This window comes from Sander vitreus, chromosome 17 (genome assembly GCF_031162955.1).
Source record: "Sander vitreus isolate 19-12246 chromosome 17, sanVit1, whole genome shotgun sequence".
In the NCBI taxonomy this organism is placed as follows: Eukaryota; Metazoa; Chordata; class Actinopteri; order Perciformes; family Percidae; genus Sander; species Sander vitreus.
In genome coordinates, this window is record NC_135871.1 from 14,196,602 (window position 1) to 14,222,332 (window position 25,731).

The 25,731-nt window shown below is 39.2% G+C and overlaps 1 protein-coding gene across 1 annotated transcript in view; it reads right to left on the bottom strand.

Moving 5' to 3' along the window:
- Positions 1-14,000, bottom strand: part of adgrb3 (adhesion G protein-coupled receptor B3) — a 117,171-nt gene extending 103,171 nt beyond the window's left edge. The window contains exons 1-2 of the mRNA XM_078273675.1: positions 13,510-14,000; positions 11,147-11,915 (exon numbers count right to left, since the gene is read on the bottom strand). Coding sequence (XP_078129801.1) covers positions 11,147-11,900 — 754 coding nt within the window. The 5' untranslated portion in view covers positions 11,901-11,915; positions 13,510-14,000. The remainder of the gene's footprint in view (positions 1-11,146; positions 11,916-13,509) is intronic.
- Between the last annotated feature and the right edge of the window lie 11,731 nt (positions 14,001-25,731).

The window sequence follows — 25,731 nt, forward strand, 5'->3', positions numbered from 1 at the left end:
CAGCATGCAGCAGGCCAGATGGGACTCAAGATAAACCGGCTCTCTCCATGCCATAGCAATATCTAGTTGCGGTGCAGAACCCTGCCACCGCACCAGACAACATCAGTGACAGATGAGTTTAAGATGTGCAGCAGCGTTGGCAGGCTAACCATGCTCTGAATGTGACATCAGTGTTGGGGGTTGGTTGTGGTGTAAAGGACAGTTCAAAATCTGACTTAAGCAGGCACAACTGTGACACACAGACTATCCAGAAATTCTACTCAACTCTGATTTCAAACAAAGCCATTAATGTGGTTTAAATTTGATTTGTAAATTAAGTTCCCATGTGTTTAGACTTGATGAAATAGTCTGACTCCTATCTGGATATGACAAATATCAATGAGCAGAGTGAACGACATCCATCCTCCCATTTTCTAGAACTGCGTATCCTGTTTGGGGTCATGAAATGAATAACAGCACAAAACAAATGGAAGTCACATTGATTTAGAAATTGCCAAACCTGTCCTCATTATCGCATGTAACACTGTATCATATCTGTCTGTGCTATGAAGGACAGAGAGCTGTAGAAAAGCTGACAATCTGGCATAAGAATATCTTACATAACACTTCTAACAGTGAGAGGAGCAGAATATCCACAATGCACCATGGAAACTGTTGGGTATGATGTATTCAGATTTGTGTGTTGGCTTTGGATTCCTCTGTGAACAATGCATGGGGCTGTATTGTAAGAGCAAAAAAACTTCAATTATATTCAATTATATTGAAGTTTAACTATTATTGTGTACTTTATTTTCTAATTACGCTTTACAATATGCAGTGGTGAAAGGAAACACATTTACTCAAGTACAAATTTGAAGTACTTGTACTTTACTTGAGTATATCAATTTATGCAACTTTATATTTCTACTTCACTGCATCTCAGAAGTAATATTGTACTTTTTACTCCACTATGATTATCCGACAGCTTTAGTAACTTCATTAGATTATAATTTTTCATACCCTTCCTGTCCAGTGAAAACCATGTATTTCCAAATTTGATGATTTTGAATGTGCCCTTTTTTTTTGATAAACTAATGAATGAACTGTTCCTTCAGGGGTTGAGAAAAATCTAATTCTACTTCTTAAGATAAACTATGTAAACCCCCCTTAGATTAGCTGGAAATTCATCACAAAACAAGATGTGTGGTTCTCTTCTCACAGGACAGCAATCCTACAAATTTATGATCTTCTAGAATATGATGCATCACTGTTGATTAAATTGCCGAACAGTATATAAAGGAGTTCAAATTAGCACAACCTTAAACATCTACAGCAGTAAAATGCAGCATAGACAGTAATACTAAACTAACCTTGGCTTAAAATCCACTTATATGATTTTTTAAATCCTCAATAATGTAGTCTTTTTGCTCTGTTCTCAACCTGGGGTCCGGGGACGCCTCAGCGGAACGGCAAAGATCACAGGGGGTGTGCAAGTCTTTATCTGGTTTGAGGTTGAGGTAAAAAAATATATATATTTGCGCATGTTAAACAAATTATGATAATACACTAGAATATATACTGTATACAAAAGTCTGTATAAAAACTATGTATTTTTGTTCTCGCTTAAAATTGGAGGCAGGCTACTTGGTAGGCCAACCCTCCGGGACCTCTTAACCTGTGGCCCTTGCTGTCATCAGGTCAGCTGCTAGCTGCTATCATCCTCGTTTTTCCTGCCGCCACAGCTTCACTATTTAATGAATGAAACATGGTGGAGAAACGTAAAAGTGCTAATAACTCCTTTGTATCAAAAAAGAAAGTAAGGCTCTATCTCGAGAGTTACCTCAACTTCGGTTTCGGAGGGGGGGGGCTCAGCTTTTCTTAGACATAAGTAGGGGGGCGCCAAGGAAAAAAGGTTGGGAACCACTGTCCTAGAGGAATCAACAAGAAGAAACCCTGCCCATTGTAATCTGACTAATCGGTCAGGATTCCCTTATTTTCAGCGTTAGGAAAACGATTGTTTAAGAGTTAAGTTTCAAATCGTACAATCTGAGATTAAAAGAACAATGTATGAATTATTGAGTGGTATTCACCTCTAGCTCATGCCATTGACTGTAAAACTGCATTACAGACTAAATGCTTAGTTGTCAGTACTTACTGTTACTACGTGTTATGTTATATTTAGCAATCTACTATGTAGCTGCTATGGTATTAGTTCTTGATTAATGTTATAATGAAAAATCAAGTTTTGATTTCTAAATTATTTCTGCATTAGAAACCATAGACTGTTAATATTAATGGACAAAGCATCCGGTTTGGCGAAGTGCTGCAAATGTGGAAGTGCCTTAAACCTGCATTCTATCTGAATTCCAGCAGGGGGCGACACGTGCAGTTGCAAAATAGAGTCCGGATCGGGCCGAATTTTTCTGTCCGATCCGAGCCCAACATGCATTAAGAAATTTATGTCCAAGCCCGACCCGAGCCCAACAGTTAAAGTCTCATTTTTTTCTCATACTAATGACACATGTAGGCTACGTTTTTGTGTGGAAAGCCCGCTTTTATTAAGCAACTGTAGGAAGGCATTCGGAAATGTCAACAGATAAGCGCATCAGCGCACACGGGGCAACAAGCACACGTTAATAAGCTGTTCAAATGTTCAAATGTTCTTTCCTGCTTGCTTTGTTTCCGACCGTGATCAGAAAACCAGGGGAGACTCGTTACCTCCAGGGCCAACGTTATAAAATGAATAACGTCGGGGTTAAAATCCCGTTTCTGGTGAGGAAATTAATGAACTTGGCTTTCAGTCTGGGGTTTATTTCGGACACCGCACACACTGTGTATAAAATTTAAACTTATTCCACCAACTCTGCTCCTGTTGCATACAACACGTCTGCTTTCTCTATCTCTCTTCTGCCCACTTAGGCCTACCACACACACAAACACATGCACTGAGCTCTCTTAAAGGAGCCGCAGCACCATTTTACAACAAATGCCTTATCGCGCTGATGTGACTGAGCCCGACCCGGACCCGACCATAATTTCTAAATATCTGTCCGAACCTGGCCCGGCCCGTCGGGACCCGTCGGGACCCGTCGGGCTCGAGACGGGTATCCATGCCTTATTGCAAAAGGAGGTCGGTTTCTGTAGAAGTCTATGAGAAAGTGTCCCACTTCTCACTTGATTTATTACCTCAGTAAACATTTTCATAATGAGTTTATGGTCTCAATCGCTAGTTTTAAGTCTTCTGCAAAACAGAATGACGTTCATGTTTTGAATTATGGTCTCATTGATTTTAAAATCGGCGATAAAGCAGGGGGTGTTTTAGGGCGTGGCTATGATGTGATTGCCAGTGAAAGTGTGTAACGTAACGTCGAGTGTAAGCAGCTTTGCCAAGCTCCTCCCTCACTCCTCCCTCTCGTCTAAAATCGTCACATCCGCAACCAGGATGGCTGCGCTCGTAACGGCAAACTCGACGACTCATAGCAGATCTCCACAAACCAATGGGTGACGTCACACATGCTCTGTCCATTAATATTAACAGTCTATGTTAGAAATATAACATTTTAAGTCCCCAGTGAATGTGTAGACTACATGTTATTGTTACGCAACACTGATTATGTAAGTGTGTATTCTGCCTTAAATCATAGTATACCATGTAACTTTAAAGGCACTATCCATTACACCTACACAAAGACACTTGCCATATTCTGCAGAGGGGCTATCCATGAGAGTAGCTACAGACGTCCCTTGAGAAAAAAATGGATTTTGCCTCCACTTTACCACAGACATTGTATTTGATTGACAGACCCATTAACCAGGTTTTGTGGGTGGATGTTAATGCAAATGCCTCTCCTCTGTGGGCTGAAATAGCCATCCAGTGACAGGCCAAAACTAACTGGGTTGAAATACAGGAATATGCAACTGAGACGCTGAACACAGTGCATAATTTACATTAACATCTCTGGAAACAAACAACTAGGGCTTGATGAAAAAATTACCACATTAAGCCAGCCAACACAAGAGTTAGAATATAATCCTTTTTTTAGCCTATTTAAAAAATGACAAGAAATGCTCAAGACATCTGACAGTGTTTATCCACCCTTAACGCTTCAAAGACTTGCCCTCGCTTCAGAACTGTAAAGCAAAGCTGTAACAGACTCGTGAATGTTGCGGTTTCTGAGGCCCACTCTGAAGGGTTTTGCTTTCTAAATGAATTTGTCAGATGAGAATCACTATTGTAGTTGACCAATTTAGTTTTTACAATGAGGTGAATTGCTCCTTTCTGCTGTGAAACAAAGATACCAAACTTTCATTTCACACTCAGTTCTAGTTCGATAAAATGGAAACAAGTTCATGGTGTTCACGTTCATTAGGTGTTCACAACATTTTCCTTTTTTTGTGGCAGGGATTTCAGATATGATGGTTACTACTGAATTATGCTAATGATGGCAGTGAACAAATCTAATTTGTATAATAAGAAGATGAGACACTTTTCATCATCTACATAGCCTCATTACTTGTCGTGTTTGCATTCATATAGAAATCTTTTTGAAGTCAAAGGAAACAAGAGCACAATGGTGACTGTTCCTTTGATTTAGGTTTGATAAGGTCCACTTAGCTTTTACTCATAAATTGCAAAATAGAGACTGGATGCTATGATGTCACAGCATCCAGAAGCAAGACACGCAATTACAAATTGAAATGTTTCATGATAAGTATGCACTGCTGTTGTTCTGATGAACCAGCACCGTAGCACACCATGGATCCTTTAACAAAGAACAGCATCAGTTTTAGCCGTGCAGACACTACGGGGAAATAGATGCAGCACCAGTGTGCTACACAATGAATAAGTTCATTGCTGTGGGAAAACAAAAAGGTCTTTAACATAAAGAGCTTTAAGACCTTTTCGTTGCAAATTATTATTTATTAGGCATAACATTCTTTTGCTTTGCCAAAATCTCACAAGACCACATTATGTGTAAATATCATATTTTTAAAACAAGATTATGCAAATAGGTATAAGCATAAGGCCAGTAAATAAAGCAGATACGATTCTGACTTACTATTTATCTACTATACTTCATTCATAATGCATAACAGTGTATCAAACCAGCCTCAGTTAAACACTTTCACCGTCTACTATGCAGTGGTGGTTTAGATTTGTTGCTTTGTGTTATTTTTATTTAATTTGTAAAGCTGAAAGAGTTGAATAAGAGCTTGAGTGCTAAACAGGCGAATCTGTGGCATTTCAAGAGGAATTTATGAGTAGTTGTAGGATCTGGTGCAGCACACAAATCTACCGCTGTTTGGAATTTATAACAAGAAACATGCATGCAGGTGGAATATGCACCCTAATAAATCAGACATGCACGTTTCCTCATTGCTTATGCAGGATTTAACTGGTGACACGCTACAGTTTTGACGACAAGAGGTGTGGCTGCCTCAAATCAAAGAATTAGATACATTACGTAACCCATTACTCTGATTACGATTCCTGCTGTAATATGACATTATTATGGTCAACAACTGCTACTCACACATTTTATTACAATTGTCTTTATTGTAAGCCGTAAAGTTAAAAAGGTGGACTTGTCACCTCCATGACACTGCAAAAGTGATGGAGATAGGCTCTCTGTTGATGCACTAATTCAAGAAATGTAGGTTTGAGCCTTTCTGGGCAATTTACAGGGACTTTGCTCTGATATCTAAGTGTCAGTATCAGACTGTAACTAAGTGCATTCACTCTAGCACTGTTCTCAAGTGTACATTTGTAGTATTTGTACTTTACTTATATTTCCAAACAGTATAGCTTTAACCTAAATCACTTAAGGTAAACTAAAAGTGCATACTTTTAATATGTAAGCCAAAATAAGAAAACCTTGATTCTAAAGATTCCAACAATTCCAGCTGTCCTAAACATATTATGCAGGTTAACTGAGAAATGAGAATAAATACTGTAACTTTGAGATGAGACTCCCATTTAAATGTATAAAACTGATTTTGATTCAGGTGTTGCTTAACTATTATTGGTGCACAGAAATACATGACATCACCTTTTTCTGACTGAGCCCTGTGGAATAACCAAAACTAATTGAAATTTGGCAGATTGTATTAATTGCTAATTGTATTATTCATGTTGGACCCTATCTCTTGTTGTAAAAGGCTATTTAGGCAAATAGGTTTTTAAGGCATTTAATAAAGCAATTATCAGAAGGTGCTAGTTGGTATTATGCATAACTGTACAAGCACAAATTTAAACTTGCCGTGCTAAAAAAAAACATGCCAAGCCTCATGTGTTGGATCCCATACTATATTGTACAATAAATGTGTAATGGTTGAAAAACTGAGACTTTTGTGGTTCCAAAGAGCCTATTTGCATCCACGTGTGAGTGTTTTAAGCAGAACTTTACACATGACAGCAGTTTTTGTGGTTTTATATCACTGTATAAAATGACTTGGGAGTCACCTCAGAGCCTCATGACTTTTTTATACCCAGAAACAGCGACTTCGGCCATTTAAAGAATATACAGTTTATATATGTACATTTTTGAGAAAAGAACTGCTCACTCACAGTCACTCCCAGACTCCATTATCTTTTCCTAAAAATTACAGTCTTGCAGATTGTGGTGTAATGTTTGACCTAATTTTACCAGTTTAATGTATATGTTTTACAAAACTAACTGGAAACAACCCAAAGCTATGTCATTGGTTACAGCATAAAACATAATCGTTCCTCACTCTGCAATGTCCTTTTTTTTTTTAAAGGCAAAATTAATTAGTTAATGGACAAAGACAATGGCTGGCACTCAAAGCTAATTCTCAGGGTCCCACAGTCTATCAAACTTGTTTTGCCTTCACCTTGTCATTTCTTAGCGTTCTTTATCTTTTCCATCTCAAGGCAGCTGCCTCAGGAGGTTGAATACAGAAGAATGGACAAAGAAGACAGCTACAAAAACAGGGAGAAAATACTGTACCTAAAAATCCAAGAGCAGAACATGAGAATACTATTTGCAGTAGGCTAAAAGATGGAATAATTTAGCCTAGGATTTTAGGGAGAATTGGAACAATTCAAGGTATTAAGTATAGTTATAGACAAATGATGCATGTCTAAGATTAAACAGATTCTGTTCTGTTGAGCTGAGCGCTATCCTTCACTGAATTGGAACTAAAATGGCCTCCAAGTGTACTGAACAATGGGGGTGAGCATAATGCAGTGTGACTACTGAGTGACTTGACTGAGATCCAAAGTGAATAAAAGGCCTCACTATTTGAGGCAGCTAGGCTGAGCTGCTGCAGTGCTCAGGACTTTGGCGGGTGACAGTGCATTAGAACGCTTCACACACATTTCATTTGCCAATAAAATCCTATTGCCATTCTCCACATGGCACACGCTCTGTGTCGTCAGAAACCGCAAAGATCAAATAAGCAACTGCACAAATAAGCGTTTGCATTTAGTCTTGAAGTGGATATTATATTAAAACCTTTGATATTTGCAGTAATGACATGTTAAATTCCTTTCCCACGTTGTCAGTTTGGTGGTGGTTGACTTAAATCACCCCTGTTAAACAAACCAAAAAAACAAATTTGATAAAATGTATACATATTGCATTTCCCAAGTGGAAAACAGAGGATCTGGACTCAAATCTGTGATGTCACAGTCATTTCTGACCTACTTCTTGTACTAACAATGAATTTAGAGGCCCGTTTCGTGGACTCATAAAATATTTATTTGAATATTTTACATACATATGAGCTTTAGTTCTTTGTAGCGTAATTGGGTTTGAAACAAATTATGAACTCTTATCTCCAGAAAGCAATTTGCTGTCACTGTCACATTTATCATCTATTCCCCTATAAGTCAATGACAACACGGAAATGGAAGTGGGGGCAGAGATGGGCACAGTTACATAAACGGAAATATCTGACAGAATCCCAATAATGTTTGGATGAAAAAATTATTGCCCTTTTCACTTTAAAAAGAAAAGTAGGCTTTTCAGTGACAATATTTTAGAGAACTGAAAGGTGTACTTGACAGTTGTCATATAATAGTGAGGAATCTGGACATAGGCATGGTTGTTAGAGGCTTCATTAACAGAGTACACCTTCGAGGACACGTGACAAAGTGCATTCCTCTCAAACAATGACACTCCTTGACCCTGATCCTTAAAAACTAGCAAGTTCCAACCAAAAGAAACAAAGACTAAGACACTTTTCCTAAGCCAAGGGCATGCTAGTAAGCTGAGCCACAAAACAGGACAATGGTTTCATGATGTTGTTTATTTCCTGGAGCCAAGTGCAATTTGTGGATGATTTGAACGGTGCGTTGTGAATTTGAGGATAGCTCGCATACATGTAAACACAGGCATCTGCACAGGATTGAACAGGGAAATGGCAGATAGCTGGGTGAGAACTCTTAAATGTTTGGTTGCTGTTTCTATCTACTGACTGAATGCCTCTTTAGGCACTTTCAATCTCCATCTTTTCAAAATAAATGCACCAGGGAAATTTAAATGTGTAACAGTATAGAGAATCTGCAAAACAAAATTCTACCTAGCTTTTTCTTCTAGCTGTTTTAAAAAAGAATTCTATTCTCCAAAATTTAGATTCACGCTAGCTGGAGCCTATCTTATCTTATCATATCCGAGCATTCATTGGATTAAAAGCAAGAAAACACCCAGGACAAGTCACCAGGGCATCACAGAGCTAACACAGACAGCCATTCATTCACCTTTGGGCAGCACAGAGTCATCAGCCCACTTGACTTGCATGTGTGGGATGTGGGAGGAAACCCACACCAACGTAGAACACAAAAGGGAAAAAAAATAGACTCCGAATTAAATCTGTCTTTATGTGAGTGCAACTGTGCTGCCTCCTTTTACAACTTTTAGTCATGGAAGTGGAGAATGTGATCAAAATAAAACTGCATAAATGAGTCATCCGAGTAGTACATCTGTTTAGGCTTTTATTGTGTCGCTGTGGTTTTCAAAATGTCACAATATCAAGGAATGGCGTCTGTCCTTTGTCTGCATAATCACCTTAAATAGTTAGGAGCTTTAACCTTTAAAATGTTATCCTCACTCTGTGAAACACTGGAGGGGCATTTCAGTGGCACATCTGGAGTATACAACCTCCAGCCCTGCTTTACTTTGATGTGCTCTGAAGCCATCCCCTTCCTGGAACTGATAAGATCAAAGAGAAGCAATTTTATCAAATAGAGCCCTTACTGTTTGTAATGCTTTATTCTTCATCAGGAACACCCACTCTGTCACCATGATGCCACAGGAGACACAGTGCTCTTTTAAACCCAGTGGTGATCTCCCCGTTATCCAGATGAAAACGGATTTATTCAAACCTCCCATCAACTGACCCTATAAATAGAAGCTAGTGGAAAATCTTCTGAGAGAGAGGGAAAAAAATAAGCTGTGCTCTTAAGCCGTTATTAACATGCTGATAGAAAAAAAATGTCAAATGTTATTTTGGAGCAGAGAATTTTCTGTGGAAATAAGCACAATGCTTACTAGTAAATTGTAATTTAAACATGAGATTCACTAAAAGATAAAATTATCTAACGAAAACACACAGCTGAGTCATACTTTTTGATATAACTGCACATGCTACTTGACTGCAGGGTGAGTTGTAATGGTAGTCTGAATCAGAAACTTTGCATTATTGCTTAAGGCCTCTAGTGAAAGGGTGGATGAAGGATACTCCAAGTGATTTTATCATCCGACTTGATGGAGGCAAGCCACTCAAATTTGCAAGAGGAACTCTTATAAAAGCATTAAAAAAACCTTCGGCGTAGTAGTATCTAGGTATAATACTTCCTGTATGAATGTGTTTCAAAAACATGCCTAAAAATGTGATGTTGCAGTCAGCAGGAGTCAACCGAACAGCTACTACAATCGATGTTCATCTGTTGTTTTTGATTAGAAAACTGCCACCTGTTCTCCAGCGTGCTATTATAGCAACTGTTTTTGCCACAAGGGACATAGCTCCATAACATTCCTGCTATCATTATTCCCCCCCATCCCCCCCCCCCCCCACCCAAATGTAAAGGTTGACTCATTATTTTTGGTTCAGTGTGCCATGATGAATGCCCCTCCTTTATGTCTCACGGTAAACGCACCTCACCTCTGAAGTATGCAGCATATTCCTCTGGGTTTTTTTCTCTCTCTTTAAATGCAAGCAGCTATGTGTCAAGAAGGGCTCCTTTTGTAATTCTAAGGGCTACACAAGTGTGTTAACTACAAAACCTTCCCCCTGCTATCCAGTGACACTAATGAACAAAATCATTATGTCGTTATCATAACCATTTACTATCAAATGTTCATTCAGCTTTCTACATGTGAATGTGTATGGAAGATGTGCACATGTTTGAATTACAACTGCTGAAAATGCCATTTTCTTCTGTAAGCTCTTAACTAGATGTAAATTATTGCTCAATTCCAACATAAAGTGAAAACCCGTTTCATTGCTCTATGGCAACACTGGACAAGTAGCATCCCTATGTAATGAAGCAGCTTTGAAAATACCACTCTTTTATTCAATATGTTTAATTATTAGTTGCTAAAGATTTGACTAACCACAGAACTCTTAAATCTTATCCACACGTTTTTAAATGTTGCATTGCATGAGCAATGTGATCCAATCTGATGCTGCTGAATCCGTCGTGACATGTCAAAATGCCAATAAAAAAACGAAGGATGCGTCCATATCGGCCACTGTTGGTCTTTGTAAGGATGACAACTGCCGTAAATGTATAACAGAAAAAAAAATTGTCTTTGGATTTGCAGCCATTTTAACTCTGTGCTGATGTGTATAAAAACAGCCATTTTAAATTCACAGCAATGATAGTGCATTTTTAATTCAGCCCAACCAAATGAAAGACCCCCTGCAGGTGGTATGATTTGTGCTGCTGTGGTCATTATTACACCCAACTCCTCTGGCAGCTTTGTTCTTGAAGTTGACACATTTCTGAGCCAACCGCAGTCTCTATATCTATGTGTGCTCTTTGTTTCATGGGCCATCACACTTCAAACATGCAATAAGGGCAGAGAAGGGAGTGATTGACGTGCACATTTGATATGATTACTATCTTATCTATGCATACAGTAGTTCATTAAGTCTACATCTTTTTCAGCATTAAGGAGGAAAATGACAGGATACTCACCTTCTTTAGGAGGTCGTTTCACTTCTGCACTCAGATTGCAGACCTGCCCAGCTTGTAGTTGGGGTGACAAGCAACCCTCCGTTTGTGGATTTAAAGGTAAAACCACGTTGTTGAGCATGAGCATGCTCTCTGATTCTCCATCGCCTAAATGCTGAGGACATGTGCATTTTGTGTACACGATCCCACATGTCTCCACTGTCCCTTTCTCTAACTTCAGGCAGTTTTCCAGCCATGTACAAAGCACTTGACACCCAAACTGGCTAGGGCTCGCCTTATTTAACACCAAAAACTCCACAATAGACTTCTCCTCCTCATCCAGCTTCTGTGGTGTCAATCCGTTATAATCATAAGGGAAAACTCTCCGTAGTTGAACAAAATTCTTGTCATACAGCAAAAATACATAAATATTCTTCGAATCGCACAGGTACACTATAGACTCGTTGACTTTCAGCAACTCATTGATCTTTTCGTGCGAGTAATGATCAAACTGATAAGCAAGCAAAGAATATTCAGAGCAGCTCAAGTCTCGCTTGTATAGCTTCAGGTAGATGCTGTATTTGGTAGGGTCTGGGTTCTCCAGCGTCCATGTACAGTTTGTATAGTTCTTAGGAAACATTTCAGTCACCGAATACGATCCATAAATGACCCCCTTGACCAGAGTGGAACACCAATAATCTTGGGCACCAGTTAATCCAAACATAACCAGAAGATAGGTGGAAAATATATAAATCAACAGGTTTCGAACAGCCTTCATCCTATGTCATTTGGCCTGCAAGGAGAGATGGACAGAGTTACACAAAGGGATTTTAAAGCAGAGGACAAGCACATCAATCACACTTGATAGAAATATTTTCTCAAGTCTGATGGATAAGCTTCACATAATTTCCAATCACGTCCTATACCATGAAAGTAGGGAGGAAATCAATTTTAAAAAAACACGTTAACGTCAGCAACGTCTTTTGCATCTCCATCCATCCTCCCTCATTACTATACTTTGTGCAAACATTGCCACCTTGTGGTTGCTTCGGGAATTCTTTTTTTTTTTTTCTTTTTTTGGGGGGGGGGAGTGAAATAATGTGAGTCATTTAGACATTATTAATTGGGTCGTATTTGGTATGGCACAATCCCTGGAGATATTCAAATATAGCTGTTTAGAATATCTGACATCAAAAAACAGTGAGTCAGTGCAGTCCTAAAGAGCTGTGGGATGCAACTGCTCATTTTACGCAGTAACCAGGATCTTTTTCAAATCAAGCTGTTTTCTTCGGGATTTAGTCTGTTTCCTCACACGACAGTTAGATAATGTGAGCATCTTTCTGCGCCCGCCTGGTCACTATATGGCTCCTCTCATGAATGCGCGCTTTCGGTCCAGTACACGACCTGCATGTCTCCGAAATACAGGGCTTGACAATGCAATTTGATAAAGAGCCTGTGTGTGTGTGTGTGTGTGTGTGTGTGTGTGTGTGTGTGTGTGTGTGTGTGTGTGTGTGTGTGTGTGTGTGTGCGTGTGCGTGTTTCAGTGCGAGAAAGAAAGAGAATGCAATGCGATGTCCTGATTGCTTTAATCCTACAGGCAATGCAGCTGTGAGCAGTGTCACAGCAGAACGTGCACGTGTGTGTCTCGAACTGTTTGTGCGCGCGCGCGCGCGCGCGCGTGTGTGTGTGTGTGTGTGTGTGTGTGTGTGTGTGTGTGTGTGTGTGTGTGTGTGTGGGCGTTGAAATTCCAAGTAGGTTATAGATACCAGAGTCCACAGAAAAGATACATTTGCACTTAGGGTAGGATATGTCTCTAACTTCTTCCTTTTTAAAAAAAAAAAATAATAATACTAAAACCTGCCCGTCACACCACATCAGGATAATATATGAGTTACATAAGGATTTGTAGCAGCAGTGTTTAGTGAAATCAGCTTTTAGTCGCGATAAATCCATATAATTCCGCAAGATTCACGGCCAAGGCTACACGCAAATCAGTGTTTTGGAGATGAGAAATTGGTCGTCAAGAGACGCAGATTTTATTGCCGGGGCTTCTAAGAGCAATTCCGTCTCGAGAGGACATCTGAATATAGAGACACGGGCTACAGCTCATGCAGTGTCAGTTCGACTCTCGGTGCGTTAAAGTGATTTTTGCCTCTTAAGAGAGAGATCAGCTCTTAAAAATCAACTGTAAAGCACCCTGGACTAATGTGAGTGAATGAAAGCGCCAAAGCCATCATGTTGAATAGACAGGGCAAATATTTAACAGGGGGAGGCTAAACTTTAAATGAGGGATGACATATAAAAATGAGCTTGTCGGCTGCTTCAGTAGCTCAATGCAATAGTGATAATATGAATGATGATGATGATGATAATAAATATAATCTTACCTTACACTGCGGAAGCTATGGCTATTTTTCCAACATACTTGACCACATCCTTTATAAATAAATTCTGCAGTCTTCCAGTGAATCAATGCTCCCCATTCCCGACAATAGAAGTCCGGCGCAACAAGATGGTTCAATGGATGAAAATAAAATGCGTTACACTCCGGTCTGCCCGCTCATATCCCCCCCGTCTTCTTCTTCTTCTTCTGGGTTTTTCCCATCAAAACGGAGCGCAACAACACACGACAGCCACCGAGAAATAGAGAGAGAGACACAGAGAGAAAGAAATTCTTGGAGTGATGAAAAGAAGAGAGGCAATTCTTACAGTATTACCATAAATTAATTCGGCAGACTCCACGTCTCTATTCCCACTGATCTGTTTTCTCCGGCAAGTCGCGCAAGCCCCCCCTCTGGAAGAAAAAAAAAGGGGTTGAAAAAAAGGATCCGTAGTGGGTGGATGTGAGATGTTGGGGACTAGTGAGTTACAACAGAGAGAGAAATAGACGCGCTTTGCTTGGTGCTTGCAGAGCTCCAGGAGCAGGCTGCAATATCACGTCACACACTCAACCGCTAAGATAAAGCACGTACGTACGTTTCTTACTGCCGCTGCGTCTGGCACCACCAATACTTTCTTCCCTGCCCTCCTCCTTCCTTTTTTTTCTCATGTAGCCTATGCCTCCCCTTAATTCGAGTCAAAAGGGTTTCCCCCATGAACTGGACCCTCTCAGTTGTGCTCAGACAACGCCGCTGCTGCAGTGTTCTCCAAAACAGGAATATTTCGTGGACTTTTATTTTTTTTCTTAGGGGGAATGGGGAGTGCATGAGAATGACATGAGCATAAATACAACCTGCGCACTCTTATCAGCGCGACCGAGAAGCTCGCTGGTGTGTTTGGTAATTTTTCTCTCCTCTCCTGATGGGTGACATCCGCTGTTGTTTTGATTTCTTCACTGGTTGGTGGTGTAGAAGCACGTTGCACGTCTTCCTGTTCGCCGATTTAACGCTGCTGGAAGAACAAATGCTTAAGCGGCAACTTGTGCCCTCTTTGGAAAGTTGTTCCAGGTAGTCTTGCACCTTACATGTGCAGCTCAAACCTGAAGTTTTTCCCTCCACCTTCTAGACGTGTGCTCTCAGGGGAATGCTTATATGTGTAGCATATTCAAGGTAAGAATACAAATGTGTTCATGACCTTCTTAGTAAGTAAAGGCAGCTTCAGCTTCAATGCCTTTTCTCCTTTCAAAAAGCTCTGCCCTGACACTGAGATTCAACAATCAACACAGTAAATTAAATCCTATAAGCTCCAGGCTTCAGCAGTTGGTCACTGACAATGCGGCATCAATGGCTCTGCAATAGCCTCCATTGCCTAAGTACATGGGGAGAATGGGACTATAATGGACATGAGGACGAGTCATCTGAATCGCCTGCTGATCACACCGCCCACCCATTGAAGATGGGGGGAGGGTTTTATTGGGTGTTGTTTTATCAGGTGCAAATAAAGCATCAGCTTTATAATTACAGGCCTACAATCTTCATCTGCATTAAAATAGAAAAGAGTGTGCATTCACACATGTAGGTGCTCAGTTAATTTGCATATTTAGAATCATTTGCATATTCATAAGGGAGACATTAGATTGAACAGTGCAGGTATGCAAGCAATAGTTTTTTCCACTTTCATTTCCTTTTTTTCTTTTTTTGAGGGTTGGGTCAGCTGCTCTAATCATTTTGCTGTGCACAGTTAACTCATTAGCCTGGCCGTCTCTTTCAGGCCTTGACTGAATGTGTTCCATCTGAGCAGATGCTGCATGAAGAGCCTATTTGTTTATTTATTTCCAGGAAGTTTCAGTGTGAAGTGTTTGCAAGCCAGCCTTTCCAAAGAATGCTCCAGAACTGAGTATCAGCCACAGCAGTGTATGAGAATCTGAAAGAACTTGTTTATATCCCCAACATCCTGTCCCAAGCAGCGTTTACAACATTGTTAATCTGTTGCCAAACTTATAAAGGAGATTGAAGTCATTCAGCACAGTTGGTTGCCATGGCCTGTGACTGCAGTAGCTTTCTAAATCCAGTCTTCCCCAGGCACCCAGTGAAACATCAGGGGTGACCTCGAGCCTGCCACTCTTTCCACGGCCATAATGAAGACTTTGGCGTTTAGGGAGCTTTTGGCTCAGGAAGCTAAGAGGTGGAAGAAATTCATGCAAAGTCTTATTGAACAATGAAAACACAATAAGTATCTCTCCACTGACTCATGGGGAGGCCAATTGCCAAGCTTTAGAAAAGCTGCCATCACTCTCTGCTGCAAGGACGTTTCCAGAGTCCAAATGACACCCTGCACGTTTGGTCATTTGGCAACTAGGAGAAAAGAAGACATCCATAAGGAAATGTGGTTCCATTTAGTCAGATTTGAATAAGTAATAATGACATGAGGTCCGGTCGATAGTGGAATGGTGTGCATCATTGTGCAATTACAATGACAATGTGATATCTCATATAAAAGATTAATTCCTTGCCATGGTTTGAAAATTTAAAATGATATAAACATATACATTCATAATTCTCTGACATATCTTGTCATTGCATTCAGTTAGAGCTTACTAGTTCACACAGAAGATTGGTTATCACTTGCTCGAATCTCTAAAACATTTGTGATATTTCACATCCAATAGCATTTGTAGAATCTGTCACATTATTCTGTCAAGTCAAGAGTCTGTTTGAGCACATGGACTTTGAATTATTCATGACCTCGCATAAAGAATAGCCCTATTATCACCTGCTCCTGTTGGTGTGACTGAGCCTGCGCTCACACGTGTGTGTGTGTGTGTGTGTGTGTGTGTGTGTGTGTGTGTGTGTGTGTGTGTGTGTGCACTGAATTGTACGTCTGTTTGATATAATGGCTGTTTTACAGCATTCAAGTCCATTACAAAATCTCATGTGATAAACATCAGTGTATTGATCGTGTGATAAACATCAGTCTGTTGATGTAAACCAACCATTATGAATCACTGTAGCATGACTGTTTTAAGAATATATGAACTATCACTCTCATAGAAAAATTATGGGTTTTCTTTGTACCTACCACTGCATACAGGCACACACACACACAGGATACATTCTCCAGACACCGGTGAAATGTATTCAGACTTTCAGATCAACTCAGTCACAACGAGGTAGTCCATATGTTACATTTGTCTGAGCACAGTGATAGTGCGCTTTTCTCCCTGTAGGAATCTCAGCTGGATGACTTATTGGTAAACCCCAAATGAGCACGTCTGAAAAAAGTTTTTCTTGAAGTGCTGAATTCTGTTGTGTATCCTCCTGTGCTGTTGTGGAATAAGTTATTACATCATTTATCATTACAGGAGTTATATATTTCTTTAATGGTCAGATCTGGGAGTTTGTTCTTGTCTCTTTACAACTGCACTGCTACTTTTTCTCCAGCAAATTGCCATTCACAAGCGGTACATGTGCCTTTCCCTGCTACAGTATATAGTGTTTTCTGTCTGTAATAATGTGTTTTTAGTTATGCTGCTCCCTGTCTCCCTTGAAAAACAGATACTTAATCTCAAGGCGACTCTCTTTGTTAAATAAAGGTTAAAAAAAAGTATCATAGTAAATAGTTAGGCACCTTTCAAAGTACCCAAGGACGTTTTTTGGTTTTGAGTAAAATATTTTGACATATATTGGATGGATTGTTGTGAAATTTGGAGCGCATATCAATGGTCCCTAGTGAGTGAATCCTAGTAAGAAAAGTGATTCAGACTTTTCACGTAGCGCCGTCATCAGGTCAAAATTTAGATTTTTTAGATACTTTGGTTAATGACCAAATACTTTAAAATCTAATGACATTCCCACCAGCCTCATCTGTACCTTGTGTTTATGGGCAATTAGCAAATGTAGCCTAAACAAGCTACCAGGCTAAACTAAGATAGTGAACATGTTAAACATTATACCTGCTAAACATCAGCATGTTAACATTATCATTGTGTACATGTCAGCTTGCCTATTTTAGCATTTCGCTCAAAGCACCACTAGGCCTCAGTACGGCCTCACAGAGCAGCTGGCATGACAGACCATTTCCTGTGAACCTGTAAAGTGTCTCTTTGTCCTACAGTTTCATGTAAAAACAAACAAACAATAATCTCACGGCAGGATCTCTCAGATCTCACTATTTAGAGCAACATGATTCAATACGGAAGCAGTAACCTACCCTGGGACATGAATAGAAGAGCACAATCCCTTTCACTGAAATGGCAATGCCAAAGAAACTTGTGAACATGTATGTATGTAGGATATCCACAAACACATTGAGTTTGACTCTTTTCACACGCTCACAAACTATTTCTATTACTTACTTACTATTTCATGGATTCACGCTTAAAATAATGTTCTTCATCATGCATCATGTCTACTGGTTGTCATTACCAGTATACAGTATACAGGCTTGTGTCCTATGGTTCGATGCAATCATTACACTAATGATGTACCGCTCTATTAACAAATTAAAGTGTGGGCACTTTCCTTGCATCCCTTCAAGGGCTGTTTTCCCATTTTTCTTCATATTTAATTAAAAACTGTTACAGAAATTGCACAGTGTCGTAGTCATGATGAGGTTAAGTGCTAAGGGCAGTTCTTGCGCTTCTTCTTGTATGGCAATCATAAACACTTCAAGTGAGTGCAAAGGGAAATGTGTGTTAACTGTATGAGCAGGCGTTTGAGATAATCAATGTCTGTCAAAAAGATGCATAGTAGAGGCTCTTTGACGACATATTGCACATTCAATCGATGTATCAAAATGACTTCCCATGTGTGGGATATGAGCCTTTTGACTCCTGAGCTCACATGATCCATTGCTAATCAATACCAATGCATTATTAACCACATTTACTTTTGCTAGCAACTCAATTTGAATTTTAATATAATGAAAGCAACTAATGTTCAGTCAAATACAATGCTGAGGGAAGATAATAATGCTTTTGTTCATTTGATTTTTACTTACCAACATCACCAACACTCATACCACTTCACACATTTGCATTTATTGTCATATTGAGTAAGTCATTCTCTCTCCGACCCCCTCAGGAAAACACAGTGCCATAAAAAAATCATCATTGTGATCCTTTAAACATGTACATATTCATATATATATGACATTCATGTCATTTGTTATTAATTGATAAATCAAGGCTTCAAAAGTTCCATTTTTATCAAAATATATGGAACATGTAATGGTCGTGAAACATTAAAATTTAAATAAACGTCATTATTTCATAAGTGAAAATAAGTTAATAAGTTTTTCAAATTTTCTTCACAGACTGTACTACCTAATTTGCTGAGACATGCTCTTCCAACTTAAACCCCACTTTAGATTTAAACTTAGAATAACCTTGCTTGATTAATGAGGTGAAATGTATGGTGTAGTGACATACTGCACTCTGATAGCCTCCGCAGTAAGAGCCAAGTCTTTAAACTTCTCTGCTCAGAGACATTAGGCCAAGGTCTGTCTCATATGATGTTCCCAGTCTGAATGTAACTGTGCTTCTGACACTGCATCGTCTTTGCAATAATCAGGGAAATCTAAAAGTCAGTTTGTCAACAGTGTAAAAATGCTTTATAGGGGTGATATGATCTCATCTTTTAACAGCAGTGACTGTGCTGCGTTTAACCCTTGCTGCTGCAGGCAGAAGAGCTAAAAGCATTGATGAACCTTGAACTTGACTAAAATTGTTGACATTAATGACACAGATGAATCTATTTAGGAAATGAAAATCAAAGTGATAGAGCTGCTGTACGGGGGTAAATAAACCCAGTGCTTATCTGAGGTTTTATTTGAGGGCGGCTACTCTGTTTGGATGGCTGGGGTTTTAGGACTAGCTCTAACTATGTGTTTTGTGATTAATAGTTGACAGTCACAAACATTGTGTTTTTTGATAACAGTCTACCAACAACAGTGCGTGTAGAGTAAAGATGATGAGGCTTAAAATGAGTCTGGTTGCTCTAACAGTGTGGGTGCTGTCTTTAATTAATCATTCTAGTGTAACTTTAAGTATACAGTTGAGCAGGCAGTCACCCACACACAAAGTGTTCAGTATTTGAATAAGCAAATCCTCTAAAGCTAAGATGTAGTGCTCACAAATAGAGGGAAAACTGATGTTGTCTTGCTTCAGCGGTTTGACATTTTTCTGGAAGAAGCAGGATGTTTGGATGGAAATAATCACAAATCCCAGTTCTTCCAAAAATAAATACACTCCAGCCAGCAGGACACAAACATGAAAACTAGGTTTACAGGTGCAAACCAAGCCATGCACCAACTACATTGCTACTTTTAAAATTACAATTTGGCAGGTTTTATATGATGGGAAGGCTGGAGGAAAAAGTAGGGGTTGAGAAATCTGTAATGCGGTCATTGGCTGTCATTTTTATGGTCACTGGCACAGGTTTGTGCCGTTTTAATCATATTTTTGTCATTCATTGTTGAAACATGTACATCATAATAAGAATGATTGTGAACAAAGTGAAAAATATTTTTCCCATTTTAGCTCTTTATTAGGACTTTTAAAGAGCAATTCTTGTGTCTTCAGTGGCTGCTATCTCTAGCAGTCACAAAAAAGGCAATCAAACATCAATAGTATTGTAAAATCGCCATGATGACAAGTGTGCTTTCTACCAGTATCTTTCATTACTTTCCTTGCCAGGTCTTTTTGATGTTAAATATACCAGTCTGCTGTCTACTCAAAGGAATTTTCGCCTTTTAGAGGAATGATGCTGACATCCACCAAACCGGACCAAATCTCCCAGCCACAGAGTTACTTGTTTACCATATGGCTCGGTATAAATATTAATAAATTCACTTTCATTTTTAATACATGTGTAAGAAACCAGGCATAATACAGATGATCCTTGGGAAGATAAATATATGAGTAGAAATCAAATGCGAGAAAAGCTGTAAGTGAGCTTTGCAGATGCTTGCCTGGCAGCCTTATTGGGAGAAGATACCACTGAGCTTCAATAGGCACAATTTTTTTAACTGGAATTTATCATTCAGGAAAAAAAATATGTCGGGCCTGTCATGCATGTGTGACCGCATACAGCTCTGCTTTTTACATTTACATTCCGCTCACACTCATATTTGCCTTTTCCATGCCTGGGTTTAGAACTGAATTTTAAATCAAGGTATTTTCCCTCAGCATTGTTCCAGTTTTTTTTGTTTTTTTCCTGTTTTTTTACAGAGACAATGCTGCACTGCATGAATCCTCAGGGTCTTTATCGTTTCCTTTGAATGTGGTTCCAACCACCAGGCCTTGAGACTCTTGCAATCCCCCCCTCTCTGGCTGTGTAAATATTCCATGAGCCTTAGCCCCTACACTGTGGATTGACAAGCATTCCTGACTTGAAAACTTCATCTTTAACAGCAGGTTGGATGACAGACTTAAACCTACAGTATTCATGCTTTATTTTACAAATGTTTTTTTTTTTCTTGCAGTCACAGCACGTGTCAATTAATGTGGAACATCCCAAGACTCCCCTTGTTATAGGTGTTACAATTCCAATAAGTAAATTAGGAAAACTTCATTATAATTTCACAGGGTCTTAAGGTAGAAAATATGGATGACTGATATTATTGTGCATATTATTGTGATTCATTCAGTACAAAAAGGCAGAGAAATCATGCTGACAAAGGGCTCTGGAAATAGCCCCGCAGCAGTCACGATAGAGAGCTGCGTCCTTGTTAATCAAGGAGATCATAGGTCACCTTGGCAATTATAATTTCTGAATGCACACAATAACAAACTATCTTTCCAACAAATCACCTGCCACATTTTCATTTTCCTGTCGATGAGGAAGTGGCGGGGCGGGATAGAAAAACACTGACAATTTGAAGATGCATGGAAAATAGCTGCTTAGTCATTAATAATAGAGTCAGATATGAGTTAACCCCATAATTTTGTCATTACAGTTGGCGTGCTCAATTGTCTTCTATATGCTATAGTGTCACCAATCAATCATGAGCCACTAATTAATCTCTGTCACCTTCACTTTTAACCCCTAAAATCTGCTCCACTGCTGTAAAATTATCTCTGTATTATTAATCTCAAGCATAATGCAACCTGATCACAGTCCTTTCATCACATGCCTCTCTTCACTGATGTAAGTGTATGTAGAAATCAGATTCTGGTGAGTCTTTTACAACTCAAACATTCATGCAACTGCTGACTGCCTTGTGCTCTACAGTTATACTGACATTCCCTTAAGCTGTGCCGAATGCATTGCATTTCATCATAAGCACTGCTTCCTCATTCATCCTGTACAGACCATATTTTCTTTGTACTATTCTATGTGATGCTTAGTTCTTTCTATAAAAAGTCTCACATACACCATTTGCTCTATCTATTGTAGCTTTTGTAGCTCCGTGGACAACTCTGAGATACAGCTAATTAAAATTTCTGTGATAAAATAATTAGCCTCCCCGTCAGACAATGGAGAATGAAATTCTTTCGTAATCACTCAAGTGAACTGATAAGAAACTTTTCAAGCATCGAACAATTTCTTGTCGACAGGACAACCACAACTCATTTAGTAATTTTCACTGGCAGATACGCTTTTATTTATTATTTAAACAGTACAAGGTTCTTTACCTGGATAAATGCCCACATCCCAGTGGGTGGATATGCACTAGTGGATCAAAACATTGTGTAAGTCTTAAGGTAAACATTCCAAAAAAGAAGAACGCTACAAGTTACATTAAGGTAAAGTGGCCGGGTTTTAATTTGACTAATTAGGGAAATAATTTCTGACCAACACAAACCAAACCACTCTTTCCACGCCTGTCATGCTTTACAATAGCCGTTTTCCATTCAACTGTCAAGCAAATTTGAAGCCTTTTGAAACGTTGCCCAAAAAAAAGCAAATTAGGTGTGTTTCCATCAGCGAATAAACTAGGCTATGGTGTAGTTTGGCCAGAAGTTGGTGCCATAGGCTTTGCATGGCTATAATCCGCCATTAAACAGTAGAGACAACAGAGTAGAGAGGAGTAGAAGAAATAAAGGTTGAGAACCAGAAAAAAACAAGTTGCCTTGGCCATCCAACTCATGTTCGATAGACAAATGGAGATATGTCTTTAGGAATTTGTTTTAATTGGGCAAGTTTTAATTTTTCTTTCATGTCAGCTAGTTTCATGCAGGCAAACACAAATTAATATAATATCATGTAAGACGATGACAGCGGAAACAGCTGATTAGTCCCGCGAGTTACATGTTTGGTACGTCCGAACTTATTCGGCAAAGGCATTTCACTTATCCCATATCCCTCAACTCTTTTTTGACAAAGGCAAAAACCACCTCAAGCAAGGGTGAAAATGTTTTTCGCAATTGTGGAAGTTTTATTGATTTTTTTTGTTTCCATACAGTTTTTCTAATACAAACTTCATAATAATCTAAATACGTGAATGAAAGCACGGCTAATGATAACGATAACGGTGGCAGTTTTACCACTCAAAAACATTTTTTAATCAATGGACCCTTAATTAGAGAGAGGGGTAAACAAAGCAGGCTTACTATTTCTAGTCGGCAACTTTTCAAATGACAACTGTCATAAGCAGATCTTATCAGCTGTAGCTAGCTAGTTATTTAAGGTTATTATAATTCCATGAGTTGATTGACTTCTTAGTGTTTCCCTCTGACTCATATTAAAACCAGAACCCTGTCAAAGGAGTCTAAAATATTGCCCTTGATGACTACATATGTCATATATGATATCATGCTAAAAGACTGAGGCTCAAGCAAGCTGCATGTCCGAAGCAAACAGCATCGTCACCAGTTGATAATCCATGTAAAAAAAACATGTAGGCATACAGCAGCAGCATCGTTGAGCAGGCTGTTATTTTGTTCTAACACAATTATTGTCGTCCCATTTAAAGGTACAAAAAAGCTTGAATGTGTCCACCTTTTCCTTTAACATCTCTTTGACACATTTTTTAATCATTTTTCCCAATTTGATTTTGAGAAATTCATTGTGCGTACTGTACAAGGTGGCTGCTGCACATAACATGAGTACCCAATCAGCAAATTGACCAATGATTTGTCTACTCTCGCAGCACGTTTGGGGACAACTGCTTGTCTTAGGCAGTTTGCATTCCCAGAGCACAGTAGATGAGAATTACAGCCGCAGAATGCTTAATTGCTAGATTCATAGAACAAGTAGTAAGTGAAAAGCAAACATCTTTCAATTGAACCCCTTTAGTGTCTTTGGCTGTGTTATGAAATATGTATTCAGTATGGTTTTACTCAGCAGAATGAGGACACTTCAATCAATACTGAGTGTTCCACTTACATTTTGATTGGGTCATACACTTTGATTTATTAATCTGTGTAACATTTATTTTTATTCTCTTTCTTTTTTTACCATGACCTTGAGTAGGCCTGTATTGTTGGTGATTCTAATTCTGCTGTGGCTCTGCTGAATAATAAAGATTAATGCTCAGAGATTAGGCTCTTGCCATGGTGAGTGAGACACATTAGAGAATAGTGAAATGGAGACAGACTGTGCATTGGCGATAATTGATCTGATGCTTTTATGTTAAGAAGTAGACAAGCAACAAACAATGCCCTGTTACAAAATGAGGTAAATGAGCAAATTGTAGACAAGATGTTTCCTTCATTTGACTTGTGATTGCAATTGTAGAGTACACAGTTGGAATAAATTGCCCATTCACAGTTTCACTTCTGACTAATGTGGCCTGTCTGAAATTATACATTGAGGAATTTGTTTGCAAGTGCATTGAACAATATATCTTCTCACACTATTTTGTTTAATACTGCCACAGCATGCTGCTTAAAATACAGCTCACGTATTCGTAAAAATGTTTTTAAAGCATCCCATTCCTTACACCAGGGGACTGTTTCATAATCGTCATCCTATACTGCATTACACAATTAGTGCTTTGGAGTCAACCTTCTCTGAGGACCAATTGTCTGGATCAACCTGTCTGCTGTAATGAGACTGGCTGAAAACTGCCTGCACCACTAGTTTCCTGCAGCTCAGCTGTCCCTTGTGATATCCATCTCCTGAGTCTGGTCTGGCTTGTCAATTTGGACTGGAGGGAGACACTGCCTTGCTGATCACATCTGCCCAGAGAGCTGCTTTCAACAGCATGAATGGTCATGGTAAACTGTGCCTCTGTCATCACAACCAGACAGTCCATTTAAAATTGCACAACACAACTTCTCAGTGAATTTTCCTACACCAGCATTTCAATTCTATTATAACTAGTTGAGCATCAGCATCAGCATGGATGGCTGAGTTTTCACAGATTTAGCGCTCAGAAAATGATTCTTTTCTAAAGTCTTTTCTAAAAAATAATAAAATATTATTGTTTGTTCACTTGTTTATTAAACCAGTAATAATATGTGGCACAATTCACTCACCTTGCAATATTGAGTTGGACCTGTCAAAGTCTGTCTATCCCATCAGTTGAGTAACAAGGCGACAGCTGAGATGCTGGATGCCAAAAAGTGAAATGCAAAAGTAGTTTCCGTTGAAGTAGATATCCAGGTTAAAACATTTTATACAACAGTTTATATAAAGTTGGAGAGTGAAATCTAGGCTTAGATAGTGAATATATAAAAGCCAGCCAATACTTCAATTTGCAAAACTGTCCAGGTCTGCCCCATTAACACAGAATAAGAGTCAGTATCCATGGTGACGGTCAGGGAGCGAGAGAGAGAGATTCCCTAGTTGAGCATTGCTATGGAATTAAGCTCATTAATGTGTAGAGGCTACAGGAAATATCCCAGTGAATCCACAAAGTCACCTCCTAGTTGATGGAGCAGATCATTGTTTGTGTGGGGCCTGACCTTTTCAAAACAATACTCCTTGCATGTATGCATTTATTGCTTTGTACAAGATCTTAAGAATAACAAATAAAGTTGGGGCTGGATTTTGACTTAATCATGACCTGTCAACCACCATTCTTTGATCAACTTGAGGCATTCACAATAAATGAAGTGGAGTGAAGATGAAAAGTGTTGTTTTAAGTCAAAAATAAAATTGGCTGACTGTTGAAAGAAGTGATTGGATGCCTTGTAAAGAGGTTACAGCACTGCAGTGGATAAAGCCCATCCAACATTCTCAACTGAGCTGTTTCTGAAAAAGCAATCAGGGTACCTCCCAGTGTGGAGGGGAGGCCACCTGTGGAATCCTACAGATGTGCATTGGAGGGGAGCTACCCCGCCC